This window comes from Somniosus microcephalus, chromosome 10 (genome assembly GCF_052327205.1).
Source record: "Somniosus microcephalus isolate GS21.2 chromosome 10, FLI_Smic_1.0, whole genome shotgun sequence".
NCBI lineage: Eukaryota > Metazoa > Chordata > Chondrichthyes > Squaliformes > Somniosidae > Somniosus > Somniosus microcephalus.
Window position 1 is genome coordinate 211,933,460 of NC_140996.1, and position 14,252 is coordinate 211,947,711.

General features: G+C 42.2%; 1 protein-coding gene across 5 annotated transcripts in view; it reads right to left on the minus strand.

Annotated features, from left to right (window-relative positions):
- herc2 (HECT and RLD domain containing E3 ubiquitin protein ligase 2) overlaps positions 1-14,252 on the minus strand; it is a 233,973-nt gene that overhangs the window by 147,259 nt on the left and 72,462 nt on the right. For all 5 annotated transcript variants that reach the window (XM_085999555.1, XM_085999557.1, XM_085999558.1 and 2 more), the window contains exons 12-14: positions 11,440-11,591; positions 9,815-9,972; positions 485-598 (exon numbers count right to left, since the gene is read on the minus strand). In XM_085999555.1, the coding sequence (XP_085855681.1) occupies positions 485-598; positions 9,815-9,972; positions 11,440-11,591 (424 nt within the window). The remainder of the gene's footprint in view (positions 1-484; positions 599-9,814; positions 9,973-11,439; positions 11,592-14,252) is intronic.

The following is a 14,252-nucleotide window of genomic DNA, read 5'->3' on the forward strand; positions in this document are numbered from 1 at the left end:
CTGCATTGCACACTATTTTGAAGCAAAATGGCAGAAGGCCACCTGATCCTAGATCTCTCCTAATATCACAGAACAGATTGTTTGAGGTGCACAATTACAGCTAGAATGGCTCTTCCCTCAATAAACCCCTCCATGAAAGAACATACCCAGCATATATAGATATATTTTGTACCAAACAAGTTAACTATTAAAATATTCCCCCTCTTCGTTTGTAGAAGTTAAAGATGAGGCATCAAAGATCGGAACACCTGGGGGAGGCCATTCAGCCCAAATTTCCACAGAAGCCGATGATCCCACCACAGCATTCAACTTACTCTTGAACAAATTCCAGTCTTTTGGTCTCCACTACTCCATGGAAAAGTACTTCATGACAACAGTCCTGAATTTGCCTTTTTACCAGTTTGATTGCATGTCCCTACAGTCTTATGCACTACAGTTGAGGTTTAACTTGAAATGGTACTGCAGGTTAATCTTTATTACCTACCATTCTCAGCCACTGCTAGTGTCTGGGCATCCCCACTGCCACATGCAACATCGATAATTTTCAATCCTTTCAATCCAGTCACCAGTATGGGTGTGGTCTGATCTTCACTGGACCCTGAAAAGGCAGAGAAGTTTAAAAAAATTGAGCACTTACATATTTTGTTTTCTCAATAACAGCTAGTAAGGATTACTGAGACATGGCTGCAGAAAAATCAGGGCTGGGAATTAAACATTGCAGGGTATAACATATTTAGAAAAGATAGGGAGGGAAAAAGGGGAGGTGGAGTAGTTGTACTTATTAGGGATAACAATGGCAGTAGAAAAAAGTGACAGATATCAGCAAGACAAAAATAGAATCCATGTGGATAGAGATAAAAGATAATAAAGGATCAATCACACTAATAGGTGCAGTCTACAGACCACCTAATAGTGGAAGGGAGGTGGAGGAAGAAATATGCAGACAAATTAGAGAAATGAGTGAAAAAACAAAATAATCATGGGGGATTTCAACTATCCTGATATTAACTGGATAGAAGAGGTAGGTAAAGGAGATAAGGGAATGCAGTTCCTACAATGTGTATAGGACTCTTTTCTAACCCAATATGTAAAAAGCCCAACAAGGGAGGATTCGCTATTGGATCTTAGTATTGGGGAATAAACCAGAGCAGATAAGAGAAGTTAAAGTAGGGGAACATCTAGGCAATAGTGACCATAATATAATACAATTTAAGATGATAATTGAGAAGGACATAAGTGTGATGAAAACCAGGGTAATAGATTGGAGAAAAGCTGATTTTGAGGGGCTTGGGAAAATAAAATGGGCAACAATATTGGCAAACAACGATATAGAACAGCAATGGGAAATATTTAAAACAGTGTTGAACAGAGTGCAGGAACAATATACTCTACTAAAAGGAAAGAACAAACTAAACACGAATGAAACTCCATGGATAAATAAAGCCATGAGGGAACAATTGATAATACCACAGGTAACGATAGAGAGATGGCAGAAATATTAAATAATTCTGCTTCAGTATCGTTAGGGGGATAGATAAGAGTTCTTTGCAGCCGAGAGCGAGAGCCCCGAAGGCTGTGTTGCCTGCCCGGTGCCAGGGTTAAGGACATCTCCTCTGGGCTGGAGAGAAACTTGGAGTGGGAGGTGGAGGATCCAGTTGTCGTGGTCCATGTTGGTACCAACGACATAGATAGGACAAGGAAGGAGGTTCTGCTGAGGGAGTTTGAGCAGCTAGGGGCCAAATTAAAAAGCAGAACCACAAGGGTAATAATCTCTGGATTACTACCTGAGCCACATGCAAATTTGGCTAGGGTAAATAAAATTAGAGAGTTAAATGCGTGGCTCAAAGACTGGTGTGGGAGAAATGGGTTTTGCTTCCTGGGACACTGGCATCAGTACTGGGACAGGAGAGAGCTGTTCCGTTGGGACGGACTTCACTTGGCCAGTGCTGGGACTAGAATCCTGGCGAATCGAATAACTAGGGCTGTAGAGAGGGCTTTAAACTAATTAGTGGGGGGGAGGTTTTAAGAGAGCGAAAAATAAAAATGACAGCGGAGAAGGCAATAGAGCAAGGTAGCAGTGGGGGAATTAAAAACCAGAGCGTGTCAGGAAGGGACAGGATGTATAATGATAAAGGTAAAGTAGTAAAAGGGGTAAAAGCAGGAATAAATTGTCAGAAAACATATTTGAAAATTCTTTATCTGAATGCACGCAGCATTCGTAACAAAATTGACGAGTTGACGGTGCAAATAACTACACATGGGTATGATCTGGTGGCCATTACGGAAACATGGCTACAAGATAATCATGACTGGGAACCAAACATACAAGGGTATTTGACAATTAGGAAGGATAGACAGGAAGGAAAGGGAGGTGGGGTTGCTATGTTAATCAAGGATGGAATCACTGCAATAGTCAGAAATGAGCTTCCGGTCGCCTGTCATTTTAATTCACCGCTCCATTCCCACTTGGACCTCACCGTCCTTGGCCTCTTGTATTGTTCCACGGAAGCTCAACGTAAACTCGAGGAACAGCACCTCATCTTCCGATTAGGCAGTCTGCAGCCTTCCGGACTCAATATCGAGTTCAACAATTTCAGATCATAAGCTCGGCCCCCATTTCATTTTCTCTTGTAATTGTTCCACTCCTTCCCCCCCCCCCCCCCCCCCCCTTTCCTTTTGTTTCTCTCTCACACCTGGCAGCTATCTTTTGCCCTGCCAGTACACTTTACACCTAATCCCAGCCTATTACCGTCTAGCTTCTAATCTCTTTTACTTCTTTTGTTTCTTTTATTCTTTTGTCCGATCGCAGCCCTGCCTCCGATCTAGTTTCTTTTCTTTCCAGTTTTGAAGAAGGGTCCAACCCGAAACGTCAACTCAAATTTCTCTCCACGGATGTTGCCTGACCTGCTGAGCTTTTCCAGCATTTTCTGTTGTTAAGTCAGAAATGATATTGGGTCAAAGGATCAGGATAGTGAAACAGTTTGGGTGGAGATAAGGAATAATAAGGGGAAAAAGTCACTAGTGGGCGTAGTCTATAGGCCTCCTAACAGTTGCAACTCTGTTGGTCGGAATATAAATCAGGAAATAGTTGGGGCTTGTAATAAGGGAACAGCTATAATCATGGGGGATTTTAACTTTCATATTGACTGGACTAATCAAATTGAGCATGGCAGCATTGAGGAAGAGTTCATAGAGTGTATTAGGGACGGCTTCCTTGAGCAGTATGTAACTGAACCAACCAGGGGGCAGGCAATCTTAGATCTGGTCCTGTGTAATGAGACAGGATTAATAAAAAATGTCCTAGTAAAGGATCCCCTTGGAATGAGTGACCATAACATGGTTGAATTCCAAATTCAGTTTGAGGGTGAGAGAGTTGGATCTCAAACCAGCATACTAAGCTTAAATAAAGGAGACTGTGAAGGTATGAGAGTAGAATTGACTAAAGTGGACTGGGAAAACAGATTAAAGTGTAAGACGGTACAAGAGCAGTGGTCTACATTAAAAGGAGATATTTCACATCTTTCAAGATAAATATATTCCACTGAGGAAAAAGGGGAGTAAAAGAAAAGACAGCCATCCGTGGCTTAGTAAAGTAATAAAGGATAATATTCGACTGAAAACAAGGGCATATAAATTAGCCAAATCTAGTGGGAGGATAGAAGATTGGGAAGCATTTAAAAGCCAGCAAACAATAACTAAAAGATTAATTAAGAAAGGGAAGATAGATTATGAAAGTAAACTAGCAAAAAATATAAAAACAGATAGCAAGAGTTTCTACAGCTATATAAAAAGAAAAAGGATGGCTAAAGTGAACATTGGTCCCTTAGAGGATGGGACTGGGAAACTAGTGGTGGGGAACATGGAGATGGCAAAGACGCTGAACAAATATTTTGTATCAGTCTTTACAGGAGAGGACACTAAAAATATCCCAACACTGGACAAACAGGGTGCAATGGGGGGGGGGGGGGGGGGGGGAGGAGCTAAACATGATTAAAATCACTAAAGAGATGGTACTCAGTAAAATAATGGGACTTAAGGCGGATAAATCCCCCGGACCTGATGGCCTACATCCTAGGGTCTTGAGAGAAGTGGCGGTAGGGATTGTGGATGCATTGGTGATCATTTTCCAGAACTCCCTGGACTCAGGAAAGGTCCCGGCAGATTGGAAAACTGCTAATGTAACACCCTTATTTAAGAAAGGAAGTAGGCAAAAAGCTGGAACTAGTTAGCCTAACATCTGTGGTTGGCAAAATCTTGGAGTCCATTATTAAGGAAACAGTAACAGAGCATTTGGATAAACATAATTTAATAGGACAGAGTCAGCATGGTTTTACGAAGGGGAAGTCATGTTTGACAAATTTGCTCGAATTCTTTGAGGATGTAACATACAGGGTGGATAATGGGGAACCAGTGGATGTAGTGTATTTGGACTTCCAAAAGGCATTTGACAAGGTTCCACACAAAAGATTACTGATCAAGTTAAAAAATCACAGGATTGGGGGTAATATACTGGCATGGGTGGAAGATTGGCTATCTAACAGAAAACAAAGAGTTGGGATAAATGGTTCGTTCTCGGGCTGGCAATCAGTAACTAGTGGTGTTCCGCAGGGGTCAGTGTTGGGACCCCAACTCTTTACAATCTATATGAACGATTTGGAGGAAGGGACCGAGTGCAACATATCCAAGTTTGCCGACGATACAAAGATGGGAGGGAAAGCAGTGTGAGGAGGACATAAAAAAACCTGCAAAAGGACATAGACAGGCTAAGTGAGTGGGCAGAGATTTGGCAGATGCAATATAATGTTGGAAAGTGTGAGGTTATGCACTTTGGCAGAAAAAAATCAAAGAGCAAGTTATTATCTAAATGGAGAGAAACTGCAAAGTGCTACAGTACAAAGGGATCTGGGGGTCCTGGTACATGAAACACAAAGTTAGTATGCAGGTGATCAGGAAGGCCAATGGAATCTTGGCATTTATTGCAAGGGGATGGAGTATAAAAACAGGGAAGTCTTGCTGCAGTTATACAGGGTATTGGTGAGGCCACACCTGGAATACTGCGTGCAGTTTTGGTTTCCATATTTAAGAAAAGATATACTTGCTCTCGAGGCGGTTCAGAGAAGGTTCACTCGGTTGATTCCAGAGATGAGGGGGTTGACGTATAAGGAAAGGTTGAATAGGTTGGGACTCTACTCATTGGAATTCAGAAGAATGTGAGGCGATCTTATCGAAACGTATAAGATTGTGAGGGGGCTTGATCGGGTGGATGCGGGGAGGATGTTTCCACTGATGGGTGAGACTAGAACTAGGGGGCATAATCTCAGAATAAGGGGCTGCCCTTTCAAAACTGAGATGAGGAGAAACTTCTTCACTCAGAGGGTAATAAATCTATGGAATTTGCTACCCCAGAGAGCTGTGGAAGCTGCAACATTAAATAAAATTAAAATGGAGATAGACATTGTCCTAGCAGATAAGGGAATTAGGGGTTACGGGGAGAGGGCAGGGAAGTGGACGCGAGTCTAGATTCGGATCAGCCATGATCCTATTGAATGGCGAAGCAGGCCCGAGGGGCCGTATGGCCTACTCCTGCTCCTATTTCTTATGTTCTTATGTACCAGGGAGATAGAACAGGTGGACATGACATTGGATGATGAGATTAGTAATGAGATAAGTGCATTAAAAATAAAGAGGGGATATGTTAAATAAACTAATCAAACTCAAAGAGGATAAAACCCCTGATCCGGATGGATTGCATCTACGCATTTTTTTAAAAATCTAGCAAAGTGATAGCAGAGGCATTACTACACATATTTAATAATTCATTAGAAAAAGGTGCAGTGCCAGAGGACTGGCGGATAGCTAACATAATACCTATATTTAAGAAAGGGGATAGATGTGCGGGTTAGGTTGATTGGCTATGATAAATTGACCCTTCGTGTTAGGGGGATTAAATACGTGGGGTTACAGGGATAGGGTGGGACATGTGTTGGTGTAGGGGTTATGGGGATCGGGTGGGCTATGTGTCGGTGCAGGCTCGATGGGCCGAAATGGCCTCTATCTGCACTGTGGGGTTTCTGTGTGATTCTGTGAACATGTCCAGGGAATTATAGACCAGTCAGTTTAACATCGGTGGTAGGAAAAATAATGGAATCCCTACTAAAGAAGAAAATAGAAGAACATCTAGAAACGAAAAACATAGTAATGAATATTCAGCATGGATTCCAAAAAGGAAAGTCTTGCTTGGCCAACCTCACTGAATTTTTTGAAGAGGTAACAGAGAGAGTAGACAATGGTAATGCAGTAGATGTAATTTATCTAGATTTTCAAAAGGCCTTCGATGAGGTACCCCATAATAGACTGAGGAACAAGGTCAGAGAATGCGGAGTCGGGGACATGTAGCAGAATGGATAGCTAGCTGACTTCAAGACAGAAAGCAGAGAGTATGGGTAAAAGATAGCTATTCACAGTGGCAGAAGGTGGATAGTAGTGTTCCACAAGGATCAGTGCTGGGACCACTGCTGTTCACAATTTATATCAACGATTTAGACTTTGGAATCAAAAACACAATTTCTAAATTTGTGGATAACACCAAATTGTGTGTGGGGGGGGGGGGGTAGTCAATACTGAGGCGGACTGCAACACATTACAGGAGGACATTAATAAACTTGCAGAATGGGCATATAATTGGCAAATGAAGTTCAACACAGATAAATATGAGGTTTACAAGGGTGACACCAGAAATGAGAGGGTATACATATCAGGAGAGGATGAACAGGATGGGTCTCTTTTCTCTTGAAAAAAGGCTGAGCGGTGACCTAATAGAGGTCTTTAAAATTATGAAAGGTTTTGATAGAGTGGATAGAGAGAGAATGTTTCCACTTGTGGGGAAGAGCATAACGAGAGGTCATCAATATAAGATAGTTACCAAGAAATCCAATAGGAAATTCAGAAGAAACTTCTTTACCCAGAGAGTGGTGAGAATGTGGAACTCGCTACCACAGGGAGTGGTTGAAGCGAAAAGTATAGATGCATTTAAGGGGAGGTTAGACAAGCATATGAGGGAGAAGGGAATGGAGGGTCATGCTGATAGATTTAGACGAGGAAAGACGGGAGGAGGCTTGAGAGGAGCATAAATGCCAGCCTGGACTGGTTGGGCCGAATGACCTGTTTCTGTGCCTGTGCCATATATCCTATGTATGTAAAGCTGAACTTACCAAAAAAAATGCAAATGTATGGTAAAAATAGCTTTTATTAAAAAAAAAGCAATGGGGACGATTTTCCATGTTCACCAAGTGTAGCAAAATCATAAACTTGTATATAAAGAGTATCTTTCCAATTTTGTTACATCTAATGCAAACATTTTAATTGACTCTATTTAGGTAATTAAAGAAATGAGAACACATGTAAAACTGTTCCTTATTGACTGTTTTTCCAGAGATTGATGTAAATGTAAAGACCAAGAGGAAAGATTTCCATCAGGTGTTACTTTCAGCAAAAACAAACATTTATGAAAAGTATTTACAAAATGCTGCCACAAATAAACACAGGAAATCTTCCCCAAGATTGTCAGCCTTCTTAGGTTTATCGAGCTACAGGGATTTAGAAACATAGAAGATAGGAGCAGGAGTAGGCCATTCGGCCCCTTGAGCCTGCTCCGCCATTCAATGCGATCATGGCTGATCATCCAAATTCAGTACCCTGTCCCTTTCTCCACATATCCCTTGATCCCTTTAGCCTTAAGAAATATATCTAACTCCTTCTTGAATATATTTAATGAATTGGCCTCAACTGCCTTCTGTGGTAGAGAATTCCACAGGTTCACCACTCTCTGGGTGAAGAAATTCCTCCTCATCTCTGTCCTAAATGGCTTACCCCTTATCCTTAGACTGTGACTCCTGGTTCTGGACTCCCCGGCCATCGGGAACATCCTTCCTGCATCTAGTCTGTCTAATCCTGTTAGAGTTTTATAAGTTTCAATGAGATCCCTCTCATTCTTCTAAACTCCAGCGAGTATAAGCCCAATCGACTCAATCTCTCTTCATACTTCATTCCTGCCATCCCAGGTATCAGTCTGGTGAATCTTCGCTGCACTCCCTCCATGGCAAGAACATCCTTCCTCAGATAAGGCGACCAAAACTACACGATACTCAAGGTGTGGTCTCACCAAGGCCCTGTATAACTGCAGCAAGACATCCTTGTTCCTGTACTCGAACCCTCTCACTACGAAGGCCAACATACCATTTGCCTTCTTAACCGCCTGCTGCACCTGCATGCTTACCTTCAGCGACTGGTGCACAAGGACACCCAGGTCTCGTTGCACTTCCCCTTCTCCCAATCTATTGCTATTCAGATAATAATCTGCCTTCCTGTTTTTGCCACCAAAGTGGATAACCTCGCATTTATCCACATTATACTGCATCTGCCATGCATCTGCCCAATCACCCAACCTATCCAAATCATACTGGAGTTTTGCAGCATCCTCCTCACAGCGCACACGCCCACCCAGCTTTGTGTTGTCTGCAAACTTGGAGATATTACATCTAGTTCCCTCGTCTAGATCATTAATATATTTCCAGCATTTTCTGTTTTTATTCCTGTATTAGCGAGTTCCACATTCTAACCACTCGGAGTAAAGAAATTTCTCATTTCCCTGTTGGATTTATTAGTAACTATCTTGTATTTATGGCCCCTAGTTTTGGATTCTCTTCACATCTATCCTGTCCAAGCCATTTATAATTTTACAGACCTCTATCAGGTCTCCTCGAAGTCTTCCCTTTTCTGAAGAAAAAATCCCCAACCTGTTCAATCTTTCCTGATAGCTGCACACTCTCAGTTTACAAAAGCCATCACTGAGAGTCCAGTATAGAAATTGAGAACATTCTCTCCTCCTGGTTCCTGTCCCAAGGTGGCCGCGCATGCGCCCTGCTGTGACTTTAAACCCCTGGGTAACCCGGGCATAACTGACCAATCAAACCTGCAGCTGGACACACACGTGACACACAATCCACCAATGGTTTTCACCCCCGGGGCACTTGGCTCAGGTTGGGAACAGGGCCCCTGAAGCGCAGCCCACTCGTCGTTCCTGTACCAAGATGGCTGCACAGTGAAGCTTCCCACTCTCCTTTACCAGGATGGCAGCCGTTAACCTGGGCCTACTACCGGGAAAAAGCCCCGCAGCAGCAATTGCGGGACCATTAGGTTATTAATCGGGGCTTGCGGCCTACACCAACTGTTTATGAAGCCTATCCGCCCACGTCGGGTTCATTACGCCCCCGAGCCCCGCCATCCATTACCCGCTGGCAATGCGACTCTCCAGCCTTTGTCCTTTTCCAACACTCGCACTGCCATTTACAATGATTTTAAAGAATATCTTAAATAGCATCAGGTGGAAGAAAAATGAAATCATGATAAAAATAAAATTTATAAATACAAAGATTAGTAACTCTATACTGACTACCATTTACTTCAGCTTTCCACGATCCAACTGTCTAACAGAGACAAGTTTGGCCGATTCAATTGTCCAGCTTACCCACAGTATATAGAAGATAAATCAGGAAAAAATTAAGTGTTCATAAACATTTACCCTTCCCTCAAATAAAGAAAATTTATCTCAAGATATTTAATGTCCGAGAATATTAGGAAATTAGAAATATCTAAATAAATTTCCGTTTTTGACAATTCCAGTGTAGAGTATTTGGCATAGCACTGTGCCAACCGAAGCACTGTCTTTCTGAATACCCAAGATCCAAAAGGGGAAATACGCTTCGTATCTGTTACAATTAGCGCAGAACTTTCAGCAAACAAATTGCATCAGTACCATGCCCAAGTCGACCATAGTTTCCTCTTCCCCATGTATACAGTTCTCCATCTGAGGTTATAGCTGCACTGTAGGTGCTTCCACAGGCCACGTGAACAACGTGCTTGCCCACTTGCTTCCCTGACAAAGCAGCTAACATTTTTGGCTCTTCAAGGGATCTGTTCAAAATACACAAAAAGACACTCAAAATATAACAAAACATTTTTTAGACCTTCTTCAAAAAGGTACCTCATAAATATGGATTATGGTTATTTTCAATCAAACCCTTTAAATAAATGAAGTTTGCTGATATCACATCAGTTATCATAGTGGAGTTTACCAAATATTATACCATTCACATCGATCAGTGAAAATAAAAATGTATGAAAAAACACACCCTTGGAAATATTAAAACATTTCCAATATAATTTTCTGTGTTTTAGGACACAATTAAATAACAAATGTAATGTACTGATAAATTTTCAGCTCCAGGTCAGAAAAAGCCTAAAATTAAACTCTTACACAGGTAAGTCTTTTAATCCATTCTCACATACCTGAACGTTTTAAAGATTTGAAATCTGGCCATATGCATAAAAGTGTCCACTCTCTCCAGAATGGAGCATATTCTTAAGGATATGGGGAGCTACACACAATGCCTGACTTAGTCGTGTTTAATTCTATCACACCATGCAGAGTGGTAGGGCTCCCAGTTTAAGTTAGATTTTCAGAAGGAGGCGCCACACCAAAAAAAAAACAAGCGGTCAAAGAAATTCCCCCCACATCACTCAACAAACTGCTAGCAGTCAATCACAGACCACCATTGAGAGAAAGCTGAAAACAGATCACCAGCCTCTGTACCAGGTCAGGAAATGGTACACAAGGAGCTACAGGAGGAGAGCAAGTTTAATGAAAAATGAAAAATACACAGTTTACATGACTCGATGATATCACACAAGTAATAATGTGCTGATTTGGCTTTTTCAGCAATCCTAAGGTTTAAAAAGCTGTTACGGACTGGGGTGTAGTGGGTTAGATATTGCCCTTTCACCTCTAGGCTCGAAGATCAAAGTCTTCTCTTTGCAAAGCGTAAAAGGTCCGACATAAATCTTTGCTGTCTTAGTCCAGTTTCAAGTGGGCAGAGGGTAAAAGCACAAAAATGCTCCTTATTTGGCATTGAACACAATGCATGCTCAGGGAGGACAGAAACCTCCCGTGGAGCAGGACAAAAGTTTGGCTCAAGTAAATGTTCCTCATTTGGTTAATTGGCACCAAGTTGGCAATCTCAATCAGCGAAGACCCAGAACTGATGGCAGCGAAATGAAAAGATGCCTCTCTAGCACAATAAAATGTGCTCCTCTAAAACTGCGGCCAACGCACATTGTTGGCAGAGAGTAGGTGTTTCACTTTGCATTTTCTACCGCAGTTGACATATAGGAGTGCTCTATGTTGGCACTGAGTGCACAAAATCGTTAAGAGTACCATTGCCCAGCACGAACATCGTTCACCTTGGTGAGCACAAAAAGTTCACACTAACGAATGCCATCAAATTCAACCATTTTAGGGTTTTTTTCCACTTCCATGACAACACTTGTTCAGTTATTCACTGTGGTTGTATTATAGTAATTGAAAGGTTTTCTAATACATACACAGTGTCTCCGTGGCCAAGTCTTCCACCATCACCACAGCCCCAAGAGAACACCTCCCCAGCTGCAGACAAAGCCAGAAAATGTTGACCATCAGGATGTGCTGCAATTTTTATAATGTTCCTTGAGGCAAGTCCTTGCACCAACTGAGGTGCCTGTTTAAAAAAGAAATGAAAAATTATGACCATATCAGCAACATGAAGCACATAAAAAGTAAATCTATTCTTGAAGCGAGCAAGCATACCAACATATTTTAGAAAAACAAATCTGACCCAAGTACCACCAACCCAATAGTCTATCAATAGGGTGAGGCTGGAAGAGTATCTATATTGCAAAAGGTTAACAGAAACATGGATTTATTAAGAACAGCAACAAAAATGATGCCAAGTGTAAAGGGGATGAGCCATGAGGAAAAGTTAGAGAAGCTTTAGGTCTTTCATCGAGACAGAGATTAAGGGAGGAACCTCACCGAGATGTATAAATTACTACTAAACGATATAGTTGAGGTGAGCCAAAATATTACTTCAAGGTCGGCAAAGTCAGTAGGGCAAGATGGCACACATTTATAGGAAGGAAAAATAAATTCAAAACAGATTAGAAAAATTGTTCATTCAACAGTTAACCGTTTAGAGTAATCTACCAAGTAATGTCATCAAAGACATGGGCACATTCAAAAATACAGCTGCCTGCAAGGAGTCAGGAGTGTGGCTATTCACTGATGATTCTACAGTGTTCATCTCCATTCACAATGCCTCTGATAACGAAGCAGCTCATGCCAGTCTCCAGCAGGATCTGAGTAACACCCAGACTTGGGATGACAAGTGATTAAGAACATAAGAACAGGAGCAGGAGTAGGCCAATCGGCCCCTCGAGCCTGCTCCGCCATTCAATAAGATCATGGCTGATCCAATCTTGTCATCACCACTTTCCCGCCCTCTCCCCATAACCCTCGACTCCCTTGTAGTTCAAATGTCTGTCAATCTCCGCCTTGAATATATTCAATGACTCCGCCTCCACAGCTCTCTGGGGTAGAGAATTCCAAAGATTCACGACCCTCTGAGAGAAGAAATTCCTCCTCATCTCCGTCTTAAATGGGCGACCCCTTATTCTGAAACTATGCCCCCTAGTTCTAGATACCCCCACGAGGGGAAACATCCTCTCAGCATTCACCCAGTCAATCCCCCTCAGAATCGTATATGTTTCAATAAGATCACCTCTCATTCATCTAAACTCCAATGAGTATAGGCCCAACCTGCTCAACCTTTCGTCATACGTCAACCCCTTCATCCCAGGAATCAACCTCGTGAACCTTCTCTGCACTGCCTCCAAGGCAAGTATATCCTTCCTTAAATACGGAAACCACAACTGTACGCAGTACTCCAGGTGCGGTCTCACCAGCATCCTGTAAAGTTGCATCAAAACTTCCCTACTTTTATACTCCATGCCCCTTGCAATAAAGGCCAACATTCCATTAGCCTTCCCAATTACTTGCTGTACCTGCATGCTCACTTTTTGTGTTTCATGTCCTAGGACCCCCAGATCCCTCTGTACCACAGCATTTTGTAGTCTCATTCCATTTAAATAATAATTTGCTTTTTCATTCTTCCTCACATTTTCCCATTGTACTCCATCTGCCAAATTTTTGCCCACTCACTTAACCTACCTACTGTATATCCACAATGCACCTGGAGTACTGCATACAGTTTGCAGACTCTCTGGGTCCCCCCTCACAACTTGCTAACCCACCTATCTTTGTATCATCAGCAAATTTGGCTGCAGTACACGCAGTCCCTTCATCCAAGTCATTAATATAGATTGTATAAATAGTTGAGGCCCCAGCACTGATCCCTGTGGCACCCCACTAGTTACTGGTTGCCAACCGGAAAATGACCCATTTATCCCGACTGTTTTCTGTTAGTTAGCCAATCCCCTATCCATGCCAAAATATTACCCCCAACCCCGTGCGTTCTTATCTTGTGCGGTAACCATTTATGTGGCACCTTATCGAATCCCTTCTGGAAATCCAAATACACCACATCCACTGGTTCCCCTTTATCCACCCTGTTTGTTACATCCTCAAAGAACTCTAGCAAATTTGTCAAACACAATTTCCCTTTCATAAAACCATGTTGATGCTGCTTGATTGTATTATGATTTTCTAAATGTCCTGCTATTACCTCCTTAATAATGGATTCCAGCATTTTCCCAATGACAGATGTTAGGCTAACTGGCCTATAGTTTCCTGCTTTCTGTCTCCCTCCTTTCTTGAATAGTGGCGTTACATTTACGGTTTTCCAATCCGCTGGGACCTCTCCAGAATCCAGGGAATTTTGGTAGATTACAACCAACGCATCCACTATCTTTGCAGCCACTTCTTTTAAGACCCTAGGATGCAGGCCATCAGGTCCAGGGGACTTATCGGCCTTTAGCCCCATTAGTTTGTCTTGGTGCCATTTGTGGCACACAAGTGCCAGAAAATGACCATCTTGAACAAGAGAAAGCCCAGCCATTTAGCCCTGCCCTTCAATGGTACCATCAAAATATAGCCCACCATCAACACCCAGTGACTAGAAACTGAACTGGATTAACCATATCAACACCATATCTGCAAAAGTAGAAGAGAGACTAGGTACAATGCGACGACTGGCTCACGTCCTTAAAGCCTTTCCACCATCTGCAAAGTTCAAGTTCAGAGTATGATGGAATACTCACGACTTGCCTGGATGGATGCCACTGCAACAATACTCAAGCAGCTCAACACCATGCAGGACAGAGTAATTCACTTTTACCTTGTTCATCTTCATTACTTTCGGTTT